At 38.7% G+C, this 15,584-nt stretch overlaps 1 protein-coding gene across 1 annotated transcript in view; it reads left to right on the top strand.

Moving 5' to 3' along the window:
- LRP1B (LDL receptor related protein 1B) overlaps window positions 1-15,584 on the top strand; it is a 1,288,869-nt gene that overhangs the window by 1,023,299 nt on the left and 249,986 nt on the right. Inside the window, exons 48-53 of the mRNA XM_045032831.1 lie at window positions 48-176; window positions 949-1,068; window positions 6,781-6,894; window positions 7,156-7,305; window positions 12,419-12,541; window positions 15,092-15,211. Of these exons, the coding sequence (XP_044888766.1) occupies window positions 48-176; window positions 949-1,068; window positions 6,781-6,894; window positions 7,156-7,305; window positions 12,419-12,541; window positions 15,092-15,211 (756 nt within the window). The remainder of the gene's footprint in view (window positions 1-47; window positions 177-948; window positions 1,069-6,780; window positions 6,895-7,155; window positions 7,306-12,418; window positions 12,542-15,091; window positions 15,212-15,584) is intronic.

Genomic DNA, 15,584 nt, shown 5'->3' with positions numbered 1-15,584 from the left:
CTATTAAAAATGCTTTGAACACTTGTATTTTGTTTGTGTGTGTTTAGCTAAAAACTCCACATGCAACATTTACTCTGAGTTTGAATGTGGAAATGGTGAATGCATTGACTACCAACTAACCTGTGATGGCGTTGCTCATTGTAAGGACAAATCGGATGAAAAACTATTTTATTGCGGTAAGTGTTCTCAAACATTGTTGCTTCAGTTTCTTAACTTGGCTTCATAATTATTCAAATTAAATGCAATGTATTTCAAATTGTTTTTATATTGATTGGCTTTTATTTAGTACAATGAATCCCAAGGTACGTTATGTCATCCATTTCTGGTCTTTAAACAAAAAGAAAAAGAAATCCACCTAGCTACTTACCTAAATCTGAAAATCTTCCCCTACTTATTCTCAGCCCTACTCTGGCGATATAGATTTATCTTTCAGTTTTAAATACAATTCTATTAAAATTGTCAGTGATTTAAAATAGGAAAACACTAGTATGGAAGTATTATAAAGTACAAAGATAAGTGGAGAGTATAACAAAAATCTCCCTGCTACAGTTCTCTGAAAGGTCATTGATTCCAGCCCCCTGCCTTCACTAGCAGGACCAAGTACTGATTTTTTTGCCCCAGATCTCTAAGTGGCCCCCTCAAGGATTGAATTTACAACCCTGGGTTTAGTAGGCCAATGCTCAAACCACTGAGCTAGCCCTCCCCCACCACAAATCTTTACGATTCTTTTTTCTGTAGTAGAGGTATTAGAATATTTGACTGGTTTATGTGTTCGTCCATCAACTTCTTTCAATTGGACAATAAATTATTAGTTTCACATATTTTTTTATAACTTACCGTAAACATTTCTGAAGGAAATGTCCCTGGGATGTTTGCTTGCTTGTTTAAATAAAATATTTATTATTTGTGTACAATTTCTATATAAGTCTGTTACATTTACTTTACCAGAAAACAGAAGCTGTCGGAGAGGTTTTAGGCCTTGTTACAATCGCCGTTGTATTTCAAACAACAAAATGTGTGATGGCACAAATGACTGTGGTGACAACTCTGATGAATTGGACTGTAAAGGTAAATGCCAGCTGCTTCTATCTATCTATGTCTAGAATGTATGTGTATTTTTGGGTGGAATTATACTTTTTATTTGTGTGTTTTGGCTCTAAACCAAATGTCTGTGCATGCACTAGACTGAGAGAGAGATCAGAAGAAACATTACAATGCTTGCTGACGCCTGTGAAATAATCCTGGGTAAGTGTAGGTGAAGATCCATTCCTTCCTGCTCTCCCCTACCTGCTCACAAGAGACCCAGATGCTGTTCCACAGTGATGGCTCCTGTATAAATCATATTAGATGAAAAGAAGTGATGTTAAGAGTGGAACTCAGCCAAAAAATTGACATATGAGAGAGCCCTAGGTTTAACCAAGGTTGTATTCTAGAGTGTCTAGGTTTGCATGCACAATTGTGTTTACTTGAACTAATTGGGAATCACTTAACTTGCATTACACCATGACCAAAACCTCTAATCCGGTCATAGTCTAAGTGACTATTATTAGGGTTGAATAGATTGTGGCTAAAAGCCCCACCTACTTGTGGGATAGGGCTTGTGGCAGTGGGAATGTCCAGAAAAAATTGTGGGAGTGATTTTCTGTGCAGCAAGGTGTGTTGTGGCATCTTCGTTATACAGGGCGTCGGTATGTCATGTACTCTATTCTGAATCTGGGCAGCTTTACTAGATGAAGAGAAAAGATAATGCTGCTGGTTGCACTAGCCATGTTCAGTGTCAGTTCTTCTCAGCCATGTTGCAGTTTGGCTCTGTGCAAAGCTTGTTGGAAAAAATATTTTTAAATACATATGCTATAAATATTTTAATGTCCTTTTACAAATGTTAGTGCATATAAAATAGTTGATAACCAACTCAAATCCTGAGTTATGTTTCAAAAGAGATATAATTATGACAAAATCTCTAGCCAGAACCATCAGAGCAAAACCTTTTATATATTAGTTATGCATTAATTTGCATATTTTTGTAATCACTTACATGAATGTCAATTCAGAAAGAAGGAAGGAAGGAATGGTGTATGTATGGGGCAGGGGAGAAAGGCACAGAGAAGGGGGCAGGGAGTGATAAAATGTGGTACTGCAGAAAAGAATGGGGAAGCAATGAAGGAGAAATTATTCATTGTAGCACAGGGAGGCCAGAACTCAGTTCATTCTGTGGAAGGAGGTAAGGGGTTCAGAGGTTTGATTAACTGGGGCCAGTGCTTCTTGCCTTCAGCAATGGAGGAAGGGCCCTCATACTTTTCTGTATGTCTCCCCTCCATCCTCCTGTGTCTCCCATACTGACCTCTTGCTTCTCCTCTTTCCCTGCTCCCTAACTCCCTGTAACAGGACAGCACCCGTCTCTTGCAAGTACACACTTCTGGTCGAGTGTGTTTGCAATCTTTCAGTTCCAGTGACCCCTCTTTTCAGGCAGCTTTCGGTGATGCAGCCCTGCGGCTGAGTCTCACATACTGTATGTTAATCAGAATACACCCCTTCTGGGGTCTACCATCTTTAACTTATCCCTGCCCAGGTATGGGGCTGTACCACCAGGGCTTCCTCCCTGGAGACACTGTCTTCTTGCAGTCCTCCCTGGGCTCAGTCCTTACTCAGTCCCAGCAGCCAGTCAGGAGGTCCTTTGCTCCCCTGGTCCCTGCTCACAGCTGTGTTGGACTCAATCCCAGCAGCCAGTCAGAAGCTCCTTCTTCGGTCTCTTGGTCCCTGCCAGCAGACTGTCCTGGACTCAGTCCCAGCAGCAAACCAGGAACTCCTTCTTAGCTCCCCTGGTCCCTGCCCACACTGAGCTGTCCATGGTCCTGCTGCCCTTTCAGCCAGCCAGGAACACAGGTTTCTCTTCTCCAGCTCCAGGCAGCAACTGACTGCTGTTGTGTTCTGCAGCTCCTCTTACATGACCCTACTGGACCCTGAATGCCTGCTCCCTGCAGCCTCTCTCATTGGCTGCTTCCCCACAACCACTCTAGTCCGCTTGGAAGATTGTCTTCTTGTCCTTTCCTGCCACAGGGTGTGGCAGGATCATGAGGCCTCCAGCCGTGTGACTCTGGGTCTACTCAACCTTGTCGGACCTCTCCCCCTCCCCCCCATCGCCAGTGTTTCACTCTGTGCCCTGCACACTGCCTGTAGGTTAGGGGGAATTACAGCTATGGTAGGGGTCTCTTTTAACCCTCCCTCCCAGGCTTGGGTCAAGGAAAGGGGCAGCTGTAATGAGGTGTGTTGAGCATCTCTCACTCCATGCCTGGAATTGTAGGAGCAGAGGGTGGAGGGGGAAGGAGAGCTAACAAACTTTCCTAAAGGAAGGAGGTAGGGAAGAGGGAATAGAAAAAACCCCACAGTAGCTCATACTGGACTCTGCTTTATCCTTGCCCTTCTCCTCCTGTGAATAATGTGCTGGTTTGGAGAGGAGAATGCAAGGAGCAGGTTGATACAGTTTTCACTTGATGGAGGAGAGCGCAGAACTGGACCTAAGCTGCAGGTATCTTTCTCTGCAGGCCTACCCCTCCATCTTGTGAAAATGGTATAGGCCCATCAGCTCCCCTCCTCACTCCTACCCTGCTTTAACTCTCCTGTCTGCTCCTGAAAGGGAGTGCTGTGTCTGTCCGAGGCAACAGCTCTGATTAGCTGGTCTGGCTCAGAGAATGGGGAAAGGAAGCCAGTCACGTAGGGATTTCCACACGGGCCAAGAGGTTTCCCCTCATATCCCTAGAAAGTCTTAAATATGATAGTCTGTGGAAAAAGCCATAGGTTTGGTGGGTCTGAGACCAAGGAACACAATATTCCAAACATAGCAAAATTAGTGGTTTACATCTTCCCCCTAGATTTGTCCTATTAATAAAAGGAGGGCTTTTCTGAACCCTTTTCTCTCTCCCATTGTCTGGATTGCTGTTAGTGGGTGGTGTATAGGAGAGTGGGAGGAATTAGCCCATCTATCAAAGGGCTTCCATCCATCCATCCATTTAGATATAGATAGGCCATTTAAAAAAAAAGCTTCTTGTTGTAGCAGACGTAATAAAGTTCAAATAAATAAAAAAGCTTCTGTTTATATAGGTGAGACATGCAGGGTTTAATGTTGCTTTCATTGGTAACAACTGAGTAGGACTGTGGAACCCATAGACTGAAGGAGTGGTGTTTTTTGTTTGTTTGTTTTGTTTTTAATATATTATTTTCTGTGGGCCTCTTGTACCCTCTCTGAAGTTGTGAGAGTGAGGAGAATGCTCACACCCTGACAGAGCTGGTCTCTAGGGTCAGGGAAGTGAGCACCTTGTATGGTCTTCCCAAATTCTCTCCAATCCAGTGCAGAAATGCACTGTTCAGCTGCAGAAAAGCCCTTGGTGTAAATGCAGGATTTATCTCTTAGTGAGCAGTCATTTAAAACATTTTAGTAAACCTATAGCAAGCAGAAATAAAATAATTGAAGACATTTTCAAAGGTAATGAATGAATGTGCTGTTTCTTTTTTCATTTCTTTTTTTTCCTATCAAGATTCATTCACAAATAAATCAATGGCTCCTTCGAATAATAAATACTGGTTTCTAGACTTTCACTTCATCCCAAGCTTAATGGATGAATGGCAGCAAGAGAGTGAATATTTCCAAATGAATCTAAGGAGTTTGTTCACCAGAGATTAAATCTAATGACCAAACTGCTTCCCGTGGTTCTTGACAAGATTCCTTATTAATGTTGAATGAACTTCTAGAGTTTCACAATTCTGGTTTGGTGCAAAGTTCAGACGTGTATCTGAAGTGTATTAAAATTGCTAAGCCTTTAATGAGCTACCTATCCCAGGCTTTCTGCTTCTCTCCCCACCACCATTGTAATGGGGAGACTTCTCCTTCCCATCTAATGGTAGCAGCAACAGTCTTTATAGAAGGATTGATACTTTAGGAGGATGAAGGCTTTGTACCCTGTCTCTAGAAATAGATGCAGATATTAGACTAACTTCTGTGCACATTGAACTTCATGTCTCTGAGGCATGGTCTAGACACAACGTTGCATTGGTTTAACTCAAGTTGTGATTTTAAGCTGATGTCCACAAACAGTTGCACTGATTTAATTGCTCTGGTTTCTAAACCAATTTAAGTTAAACTAGTGCAACTATTTTGTGTAAATGAGCTGTAAAGCCTCCCAGGTAAATACTTCCCAGGCTGTATAGCATAGCTATGAAGCCCCAGTTCTGAAAAAAATTGATGTTTTCTGGGATTCTTAGTCCTGCCTTGTGTCAGTACTGAGGCAGTTCCCAACTATATAGAAGACCACCAGCAACAATTATGGGGAGCAGGAGGAGAAGGAAAAGAGTAAACCATCCTTCCTTGAAATTTAGACACAATTTGGTTGTTGAAGGTTCAGGAAGTTATTATTTGATTTACTCAAACTAAGTTGTCCACCCTACTGATATATACACTTAAAATAAAAAGAAGTTACTGATCTGTCATTGATATGTTTATATCCTTTTAGTTTTAAAAATAGTTTTAGGCACTGTTGAAAATATTTTTGTGGTTTCCTGGACCACACAGATTTTGGTTGCCAGGGAGAAAGGATCAGGATATTTAAAAGGAAAAAATTATCTTGCCACAGTCAACCACATTTAAACTCCACTCTGTAGCCTCAGCAAGCAGAAGGTGAAGTGAACATCTTACTGTCATTATTCAACACTTGCCTGAGTCCTAGATGTGCTGGAAACAGATGTTACTCCTACTTTGGAGTTATGTATTGTAATGAATTTTTGTAGAAATCAGCTTATGGTTCCTAACCTTTTGTTGTTGAAATCTACCTACCCTGGTGGGTTGTAGGTAGAGTGCCCACCTCCACTTGCACTCTTACACTACAGAAATATCTGCACTGTAATAAAAAATCAATGGCTGGTCTGTTTCAGCTGACTTCGGCTTATGGGTCTGGTCTGTGGGACTATAAAATTGCCATGTAGACGTTTGGGCTTGGGTCCGAGGGTTCCAGAGCACAGGCTCCAGCCCAAACATCTGACCTGCAATTTTATAGCCCCCAAAGCCGAACCCCACAGACCCCAGTCAGCTGACACATACTAGCTGTGTGTGTAGATATTCCTTTTTAGAAATACTTGAAATGTTGGTACAGTGCCTCTCTTTCTTTTCTCCCCTGCCCCATCTGTGACTTGGACAAGTCACTTAACTGATTGGCTTACCCTTCTGAAACATGGAAATAATAATAGTTGTATTTACATATCTCACTGGTTGTAACAAGTAAATGTTTATGAAGTGCTCAAGATCTTCACATGAAAGGTGCTTTATAAGAAATGCGAAGTATTATGATTTTTATATTAAGTATTGTATTTTAGAATTTATACAGCTTTAGCTTATATTTGTAATTGATTATAATATTAAAATGTCAAAAGCTATAGTACTGAAGAAACTGTCATGTTGAACACCATCTCATAGTGGAGCATTTGTAACCACAATGTGCATTTTGAATGAAAACCTTACTTTGGCACATTAAATGAACAAAACAGCTTGATGCATCTGTTCTTTCTTTTCCAGCAAATGTTAGGAATGCTCAACTGTTGTGATAATATATATGTAAGAAATAAAAAATAATCTCTTTCTAAGGCCTTTTCTCATAACGGTCTTACTTGTGATACATGCTTTAACCTTTTTTTAAATGCATGGTTACTTAAAAATAATGGTTTACTTATAAACTTTCGAAGCAATGCAAACTGCATTTAACTGTTTGTTTCTTTTTGTTACTATATACTTTGTAGATTCAACCTGTGCTTCAACAGAATTTCTCTGTGCAGAAGGGATTTGCATTGCAAAATCAGCACAATGCAACCAGGTCATTGATTGTGCAGATGGTTCAGATGAAAAGAATTGCAGTAAGAAATTCAGTTTTCTGTCACATTTGTCTCTGTCTCTCTTTAAAGTGCTAAAGTGTTATCCACATTTGATCTGCAATTAACTCTTGTTTGAGTTAACTATTATCTTGGATACTAATATGTTCAAGAAAGCTGAATAGCCTATAAAAAATATAGCCAAGTCTGGGAACACATGTTGCAAAGCGTATCAAGACATTGATTGATTGATCAATCTATAAATATATAGATTTGATTGTGTAGTATTTTATTTTCTCTTTCCAGATAACACAGACTGCACTAATTTCTATAAGCTTGGAGTAAAATCTACAGGGTTTATTAGTTGTAATTCTACTTCACTTTGTATACTACCAGAATGGATATGTGATGGATCTAACGACTGTGGAGATTATACAGATGAATTAAAATGCCCAGGTAATTGTGAAAAGAAAAATAATACTAATTTATATTTGTACTAGAGATATAGAGAAACTATGAAAAATATGTATCCATTCAGTACTATGTGTTTAATGTACAAGTAAAGATATTCAGAGGAAGTTGCCTCCTGCACCCATATTATCTGTGTTAAGGGGATATGCAAATTATCACTAATTAATGCTGAAGTTTCTCTGAAGAAAACCGCATTGTCTTTGGCTGTTTTTTTTCCCCCATTGTATGTCCATCATTAATTATTTTTATTTAATTGGAACTTTAATCATCAAAATGTCTAAAGTGTTAAGCTTCAGCAAAATTTCCCAAAGCCTATGAGTAACTTTTAATAGCTAATTGTATGTGTTGCTTGATTTTTTTCCCTTGCTTTCTTGGGTGTTTGATTGAAGTAGTACAAAGCTTTGAGGAGAGTTGTTCCACTTTAAGAGTTACCTATTTATTGTTTTGGTGACTATATTAATCTTATTCTCCTTTGATTGCTTTTCTGTATACATATTCTCCTTTTGGTGCACATGTCAGAGACTGGAGACTTTTGGCCAGCATTGTCTGTTGGGGCCAAGCACATGCCTTGAGTATCCTCATGCTCTTCACCTAGGGCATAAAGGGCTGGAGCAGGCCATTCACGACTTAGTTCTTCTCACTGCCTCTGGCTTTGAGATGGAGCTGCTCTCTGTCCATCTGAATGTACAACTAGCTCTCTCTTTTCATTCCTTGTAGATATTATCTTAATCCCCAGTTGTAGTTAGTTTGCTACTTGGCACCATATGTGTAGTATTTTCAGGGTAGGTTTCCTTTTTACCAGGAGAATCCTTATTATTTTCTTCCAGGTACTAAGATGGCTAGTTCTCAGTCCCCTGGTTATGAATATTGTCACTAATGTCAGGATACTTTGGCCGTTAATGACAGGCATAAGAAATGTTTATTTTGTATGGGGGAGTTGCACATCCCTAGTAAATGTAAGTTATATAAGTCCTTTACACAAAGGACTTGAAAATCCAGGCAGGCTCACTTCCAAATATTTTTAATGGACGGGTTGATGAGACTGGCTTCAGACCAGGGGTCTTTGACCCCCCTGTACATGAGCTGTTGGTATCTAAAGTACTCCAGGCAGGATGGGGTCTACATGATCTCAGGCAAAGAAGGTACATAGCAAGGAGAAACTGAGAGGCAGATCCCCAGCTAAGGTCTCCTCTAAGAAAAGAAGAGCTTCCCCACACCATTCTACCTCAAGAGAGTCCTTGTGGCCCCATAAGGCTGCTACTACTGAAGCTCAACTCCATTTGGTACTGAATCTGCAGTGATGAAGCAGCACACAAAAGTCCCAACATGTGATGCATCATCTCAAGTTCCCTCCACATCATGGAGCTTGGTACTGTCAACTTCCTGAATTACTTACTCAGTACCATTGGGCTCCAATCTTGTGCTCCAGTATCACCAGTACTGATGACTCTGGTACTGTCAATGCCATCATTCTCTACCCACAAACTGCTGTTTGCTCTGCTGCACAGTACTGTGCTAATAGCATAAAGAGCACCAGGGAATCTTCTAGTGTATAAGAATCAGAATCCCCATTATTTTCCACTAGTTTGATTCCTGTAGTCCTGGCTCCATCTTTACCCATGGTCCTGAGCACCTGTATTCTTACGTCCACACTAGTTCATGGGCCTTCAATATCAGTTTCTTCAGCTGCACCAACAGACTTACAGTGCTTCACTTGAGTAACAATCTACTCAGGATTCCCCATCTCACTCTGATGACTTCTTGGCCCCCACCAGAAATCCTCATCATCACCAGATGAGGCTGTGATCCCTTTTAGTAGGCCACAGCTTGATGCCTTTAAAGACTTTCAGGACCATCTCAAGAGGGTATCAGACTCTTTGCAACTTACCCTTGAGGAGATTCAGGAACCTGTTCATAAACTTATTGACACCTTTCAATCTTCTACTGCAGATAAAATAGCCTTCCAATCAACAAGGCTGTTATGGACCCTGCAAGTGGTCTTTGGCAGACTCTGGTCACAACAGCTCATATGTGCTGGAAGGCAGGCAAAAAAAAAAAGGGAAGAAGAAAAAGGTCCTGTGCTCCTTGCAGGGGGGGATTATTATTTTACTCATATCTGGTATCATTTCCTTTGTGGTAACAGCTATTAATAAAATGTAAAGACAACCAAATAAGAGTACACCAAAGTAAAATGAGCCTAAAAGATGAGATTTACTTGGTAGAAAATCATACTCGTCAGCTAGTTTGCAATATAGAATTGTGATTTATCAAACTCTGCTGGCCAAATAGTATTTTTTTAATTATAAGAAGTTCTTGAGATTCATAGACAAACTCCCTCCTGTGGGGAGGGAAGAATCTTCCTCTCTGGTGACTGAAGGCCAGCTACTGGCCAGGACCAGCCTACAAGCTGCCCTAGATGTGGCAAACACTGCATCATTATGAATGGTTATGGCAGTGGTGATGAGAAGATCCTTATGGGTTCAGAGTTGTGGCTTCCTATTGAAGATTCAGTTCCTGGTGGAGGACTTGACTTTTAAAGGGCTGGACTTTTTTAGCTCAAAGACAGATAAAGCCCTTCATACACTGAAGGTTTCTTAGGCCACACTTCATACCCTACAGCCCCTAAAAGGAAATATATGAGATAACCAGTTCATACACTGCATAGACCTTTTCCTCCTACATGCTCTTGCCACCAGACACTATCCTAACCTTTCAGAAAGAGGCAAAACTTTCATAAGAAAACACCATCTTCATCAACTGCCCATACATCACAGTTCACTCCTGGTTCAAAACACTAATTTTGGCAAGACAGATAAGAGATGTGAACCCACTCCCAAGAGTCTAGAAGCATCATCCCTTCTTTTTTAAATTGAGTAATGTTTTTTTTTTCTTTTCTTCCATGTATGTGTGGAAGACAATACCTAAGACCAGTGGATGCTATCATGATTTTGATGAGATAGTATATCCAGTTGTGTACTGAGCCTACTCCCAATTTCTTCTGCTTTGTTCCTCTTCAGGGACCCATCTCATGAGGAATTATTAGACCAAGAAGTCCTCTTACTTATATCTCAGAGCAATAGAAACAGTTCTACTTCAATACCAAGGAAAGGGGTTGTAACCTAAATATGTTCTTATTTAAGAAAAGAAGTGATGATGGGGCCCCATCTTGGATTTATTAAAACTTAACAGACTATTTAAAAAAATCCAATATGTCCAAATGTGGATGAACTTTAGATAATTATGAAGTTACCATCTGAACCTTTCTTTTTTAATTGGTGGTAGTAGTAGTAGTGATGGGCAAACCTCATGTGTAAGAGGGCAATGCTAATGTGAGAATTTCTTCTGAACTTATGATAATTGCCTCATTTTCCTCATGATCCTAGTATTACCATTTCTTACTACTAATTAGGAAGTCATTTGGGTTACCTTCGTTTAAAAGTGCTGTACAAAGTTGAATTCTATTTGTCACGCAGATGCTACAGTGATTAGTAGAGTATAAATATCTAGATAGATAATTCTGAAAGAAGCTTTTGTTTTGCTGATATTTTTGTCTCCTTTTATCCCTTTTATACAGTTGGAAAAGTTTACAGATGGCTTTCTTCATAGTCTAGCTGACATTTTTTCCCTCTCCTTTTTAATTAATGTTGTGCTGAGATCACTAGGGTTTCTGTTTGTGTGTTTTGGTTGGTTTGTTTGTTTTTATGGTTAAATAGTTTGTTCCTTCTTTACAAACATAAGACCCAATCCCACAAAAATGTACTGCCAAACATAATGTTTATTAATGGAACTATTCAGAGAAGTAAACACTGTGGCCCAACATTTTAGCTCGTGCTTATATCCATCTCCGTTCACAACTGCAATTAATTTTAAGCACAAGCTTAATAATGAGTTCCATGTTGTAAATATTTACTAACACTTTAAGTATGTGCTTAAGTGCTATTCTGAATAGGGATGCTTTACTGAATTGGGTCCTTAGTTTGGTAGTAAACGTTTTAAGGATTGGACTCACTGGGTGAAATTCTGGACCCATTGAAGACTATATCAGAAATCTCAATGACTTCAGTAGGGTCAGGATTTCACCATTTTTTGTAGATACAGAAGATACCAACAAACATAATCCTGGCATGTGAAAACAGGAGTTTATAAAGAAGGAAGTAGAAAACCGAGGTAGCATTGAAACTGAATGATCTTGAAACTCCGTGGTTAATCTGAAATTGAGTGTAATTCACTTTTGTTTTCAGTGGGAGAAATCTTGGTTAAGATTTTGGAATTGACTGTCTGTCAATACATTTGTATTTGCATCTGTATCAGGAATTCACTCATTAAATATGCAAACTTCCATCTTTCCTTCTGTACAATATCCCACTTTACTGATGTAAAATATGAATGTATATATTCCACCCCCACCCAAAAATAAAGAAACAAACAAACCAGATCCAACCAAGGTCAACAGTGACCACGGGTAAAAATCTGGCTCCACTGATGAGTTAATGGAAAACCTCACGTTGATTTCAAAAGTAACCATCTGAAAGCTGAGTAGTGGCCTATGTGAAATGATTTGATGGTGTCAGTTCAGATCCCAGTGAATTTCACAGATAATGCTACCATAATTTGGCAATCTCATTGATCTCAGCAGATAGATGAGAATGGAAATGGAGGGCCAGATTGTATAAATCAACATACTTCCGTTGAGCATGTCACCATTGACATCAATAGACTTATACTGATTTACATCAGCTCAGCATCTGACCTGTAGATTGAACTACCCTCATATCCCTAGATCCTTGTCTGTCAAGTTGAGGTACATTGCTGGGGAAGTGTGGGGAAATATGTGCTAATACTACTTGTTTTCTCTATAGAATAGTTCAGTTTCCTGAGCTAGCAATCTGTCTCCTTTCAGACAACTATATTTTCACAAAAATAAACTTAAAAAAATAAAAAATTAATTGAAAAGGAGACCACTCTGTGGGGTAATGCGGGGGGGGGGGGAAGGGAAGTAACCTTTTCCATTAGTTTTGAGAAATTCAGTAGAATTGTATTAGCTTCCTAATCATACTAGTAGATACCATTTTACATTACATTCTTTATTTTATCACAGTTCGAAACAAGCCCACATGTGCAGAAAATTATTTTGGATGTCCTAGTGGAAGATGTATTCTGAACACATGGCTGTGTGATGGACAAAAAGATTGTGAGGATGGAGTTGATGAACTGCATTGTGGTAAGAGGATTTTATCTTGTTCTCGCAACTAAAACCATTGATACACGTGTGCAAAAGAAGGGTTTATAATTCATATTTTTATATAAAAGTACTCATTCTTTATCCAACATTTTACTTCAATGATTTTTTTATTGATGAACTCTTTGAAATCCAGACAAAAAGGTAGAGACAAATATAATTCATTCAATACTTTAGAATTTTCTACAGCAAATCAGTAGGCTTTATTCTATAGATAGTGCTGGGAAACTATTAAAAAATAAGGTTTTCTGTGAAGTATTAAATTCTCCTATAAGTAAATGTCACCATGAAATGTGAATATGTAGACTGCATCTTTATAATGTAGCCAAGCTCTCAGCAAGACTGATGCTGAGCACTGTATTTAAATGTTAGATTACAAGGACACATATCTTCATGACATATTATCACAAGATAACTTTGTATTGTCTCTCTTTAGTTTGATTTTTGTCTGTTTCTACTGTTCTTCCTTAAAGTACATTAAAGATTTTGTACATGGCATCCAAGGGTGACCCAAAACTAGTGCATCACACACTAGCAAAACAACAAGAAAAACAAAAGGGCACCTTGACACTTATCCAGACTCCCCTCAGCTTGACCTAAAGCTAGTGGTAAAAGCTAAACACAAACTTGCTTGCTGCTGCCATGGTAATGAAAAGGGGAAATAAACAGTCATAGCTAGATAAATGGTGCAATTTTCTGCCCAAATCAAGGTGGAAGGAGAAGGCTTTTGCTACTTCTATTCCTGCATTCTTAGCAGCTCCTCTGAGCTAGGGCAAACCCTCTGCCTGGCTCACTTCATGGACAGTTAATGTTTTCCTAGCCTATCTTGGTGTGTGAAATATATAGATCTCAAGACAGGTTGGCTATAGAGGTTTGTGAAATAAGTACTTGGATTTACATACATTGATCTTAATTTTTCTTTTCCATTTTCAGAGCAAAATATTGCTTATTTTCTGTATGCAACAACTTCCTTTTGGATATTCTGTGATTTTGTGAAATTCAAATGAAAATCCTGTAGTAGAAACAGGGATAGAGAAAATTACCTATTCAGTTGTAATGCTTAAGATAGTCTTAATGTCTTAAGCTTAAGCTATAACAAGTTACTCTAATTGGTATAATCTCCCATTTTGGACACAGTTATAACATTATAAAGGTGTTTATACCAGTAAAGCTTATTCTGGGATGGAGAGGGGACTAAGCTAGTCTATTATTTAGGCACCTTTATACTGATACGACTGTGTTCATTCTAGAGCCTGTGTCAGAATAACTTATTTTTAAAAAGAAAAAAAAATCATACCCCTAACCAAAAAAGTTATACTGGTACAAATTTTGCATGTAGACCAGGCCTAAGTAATTTCTGTCTCTAATTTCCATGATTCTATAGTATTGCTTTATTGCAGTCCCAGGAAAATTTGATTTATGATCATAATGAGAATTGGTCTTTTCTCCGCATGTTCTGCAGCTTCACCAATCTAGTCTCATCATTACAGAACTAAATTCTAGCTCAATGGCACAGTCATTTGTTTTCTAGCTGCCTTTCCCTCCAGACTGAAACCTGAAATCTGTGTGCATAGTGTTTTTTTTCCTCCATTTATCATGTGTTCAGGAGTTAAACTCTACCCCATGAAAGGCAGAAGGGTCGGACCTAAGCACCATTTACCAGGCTTAGCCTGTCAGCAAGCATTTTAGGCTTTCTGTTTTTCATTACTTTAAAAATATTATGAATCCCATTTGCCTTTTATTTTTTGTCTTGGCTACCTTTTTCCAGTTTACAGCTCTTATCCATTAGGAAACAGTGTGGACAATGTTTAATATAATTCAGACGATAATAAATGACTTTTTTCTATTATTCATCTTGAAATTATTTTTCTATCAGTTAAACCATAATACATTTATTCTTGTGGGAAGGATGGAAAAAAGGAGGCTTGAAGTTTTCTAAATGAAATTCTTAATATGAAACTAGAATTTATTTTATATGCTACTGCAGATTGATTTTGAAGTGAAGCAGAGCATTGTTATTTCCCAATGTATGCAAAAAAGTAAACAGTTAGAACAACAGAATGCAAATATAGATCAATTTTCCAGATGAGAAAAAGAACACGGAAGTCTCCTCAAGATGTAATTAAATAGTGCAATACAAAGATGATGGAAATGATTGAAGAATTGGACTACTTGTCTTTGCACTTATTACCATAATTGCAAAGTGGTTTGCTATAGCAAAAACATGTATGTGAAATGCATGAACTATTCTCTTATTTTAAAAGTTCTTACCTTCAGCCTATCATAACATATTTTTAAATTCTTCTAATTTAAAAGTTTTGTGAGTCCTTTTATAAGTATTAATGAACATAAATCAGTTGGAAACCAACACAAATCCGGAGTTCTTTTTCCAAAGGGACATAATTATAGCATAGTTACATCTATAGTTACAGCTCTAAAAATCAAGGAACAGCTTTTACATTATGCTACTGCATGCAGGAAACTCACTGTTACTGTGAACATAACAAGCATGGTGGCTGATGTCTTCCCTAGATTCTTCTTGTTCATGGAATCAATTTGCTTGCTCAGCACACAAATGTATCTCTAAGCAGTGGACTTGTGATGGTGAAGATGACTGTGGAGATGGCTTAGATGAGAGTGATGCTATTTGTGGTGAGTACTATAATTTGTACTTATTTTATCACATCATATTTTGGGGACTGATCCTGAGACATGCAGAGCAATCGCACGGAAATTAATGGGAGTGGAGAATGCACAGCACCTTTAGGGTCATGCTCTTTAACCATAAGCTATTAATTGTCTTTATTTCTAGAGCACAGATGATTTTTTCTGCGCCAGGCAGATACATTTTTGTGAGTGGAGTGTGTAGTTTGTGGGTCTGTCTTCATAAAGTAGATATGGTGAGCCAGTTTGGGCAAAATAAGAACCAAACCTTTGCCTGTTCTCCAAATCTGAGCCAACCACCGTAAACAGGCCCCCTTTATATTTTGGTGATCAGTGCCTAATGGCTATGAAAAGTCTCTGT

The sequence above is a fragment of the Mauremys mutica genome, chromosome 10 (assembly GCF_020497125.1).
Source record: "Mauremys mutica isolate MM-2020 ecotype Southern chromosome 10, ASM2049712v1, whole genome shotgun sequence".
Taxonomy (NCBI): Eukaryota; Metazoa; Chordata; order Testudines; family Geoemydidae; genus Mauremys; species Mauremys mutica.
This window is presented reverse-complemented; position numbering and strand designations above follow the sequence as displayed.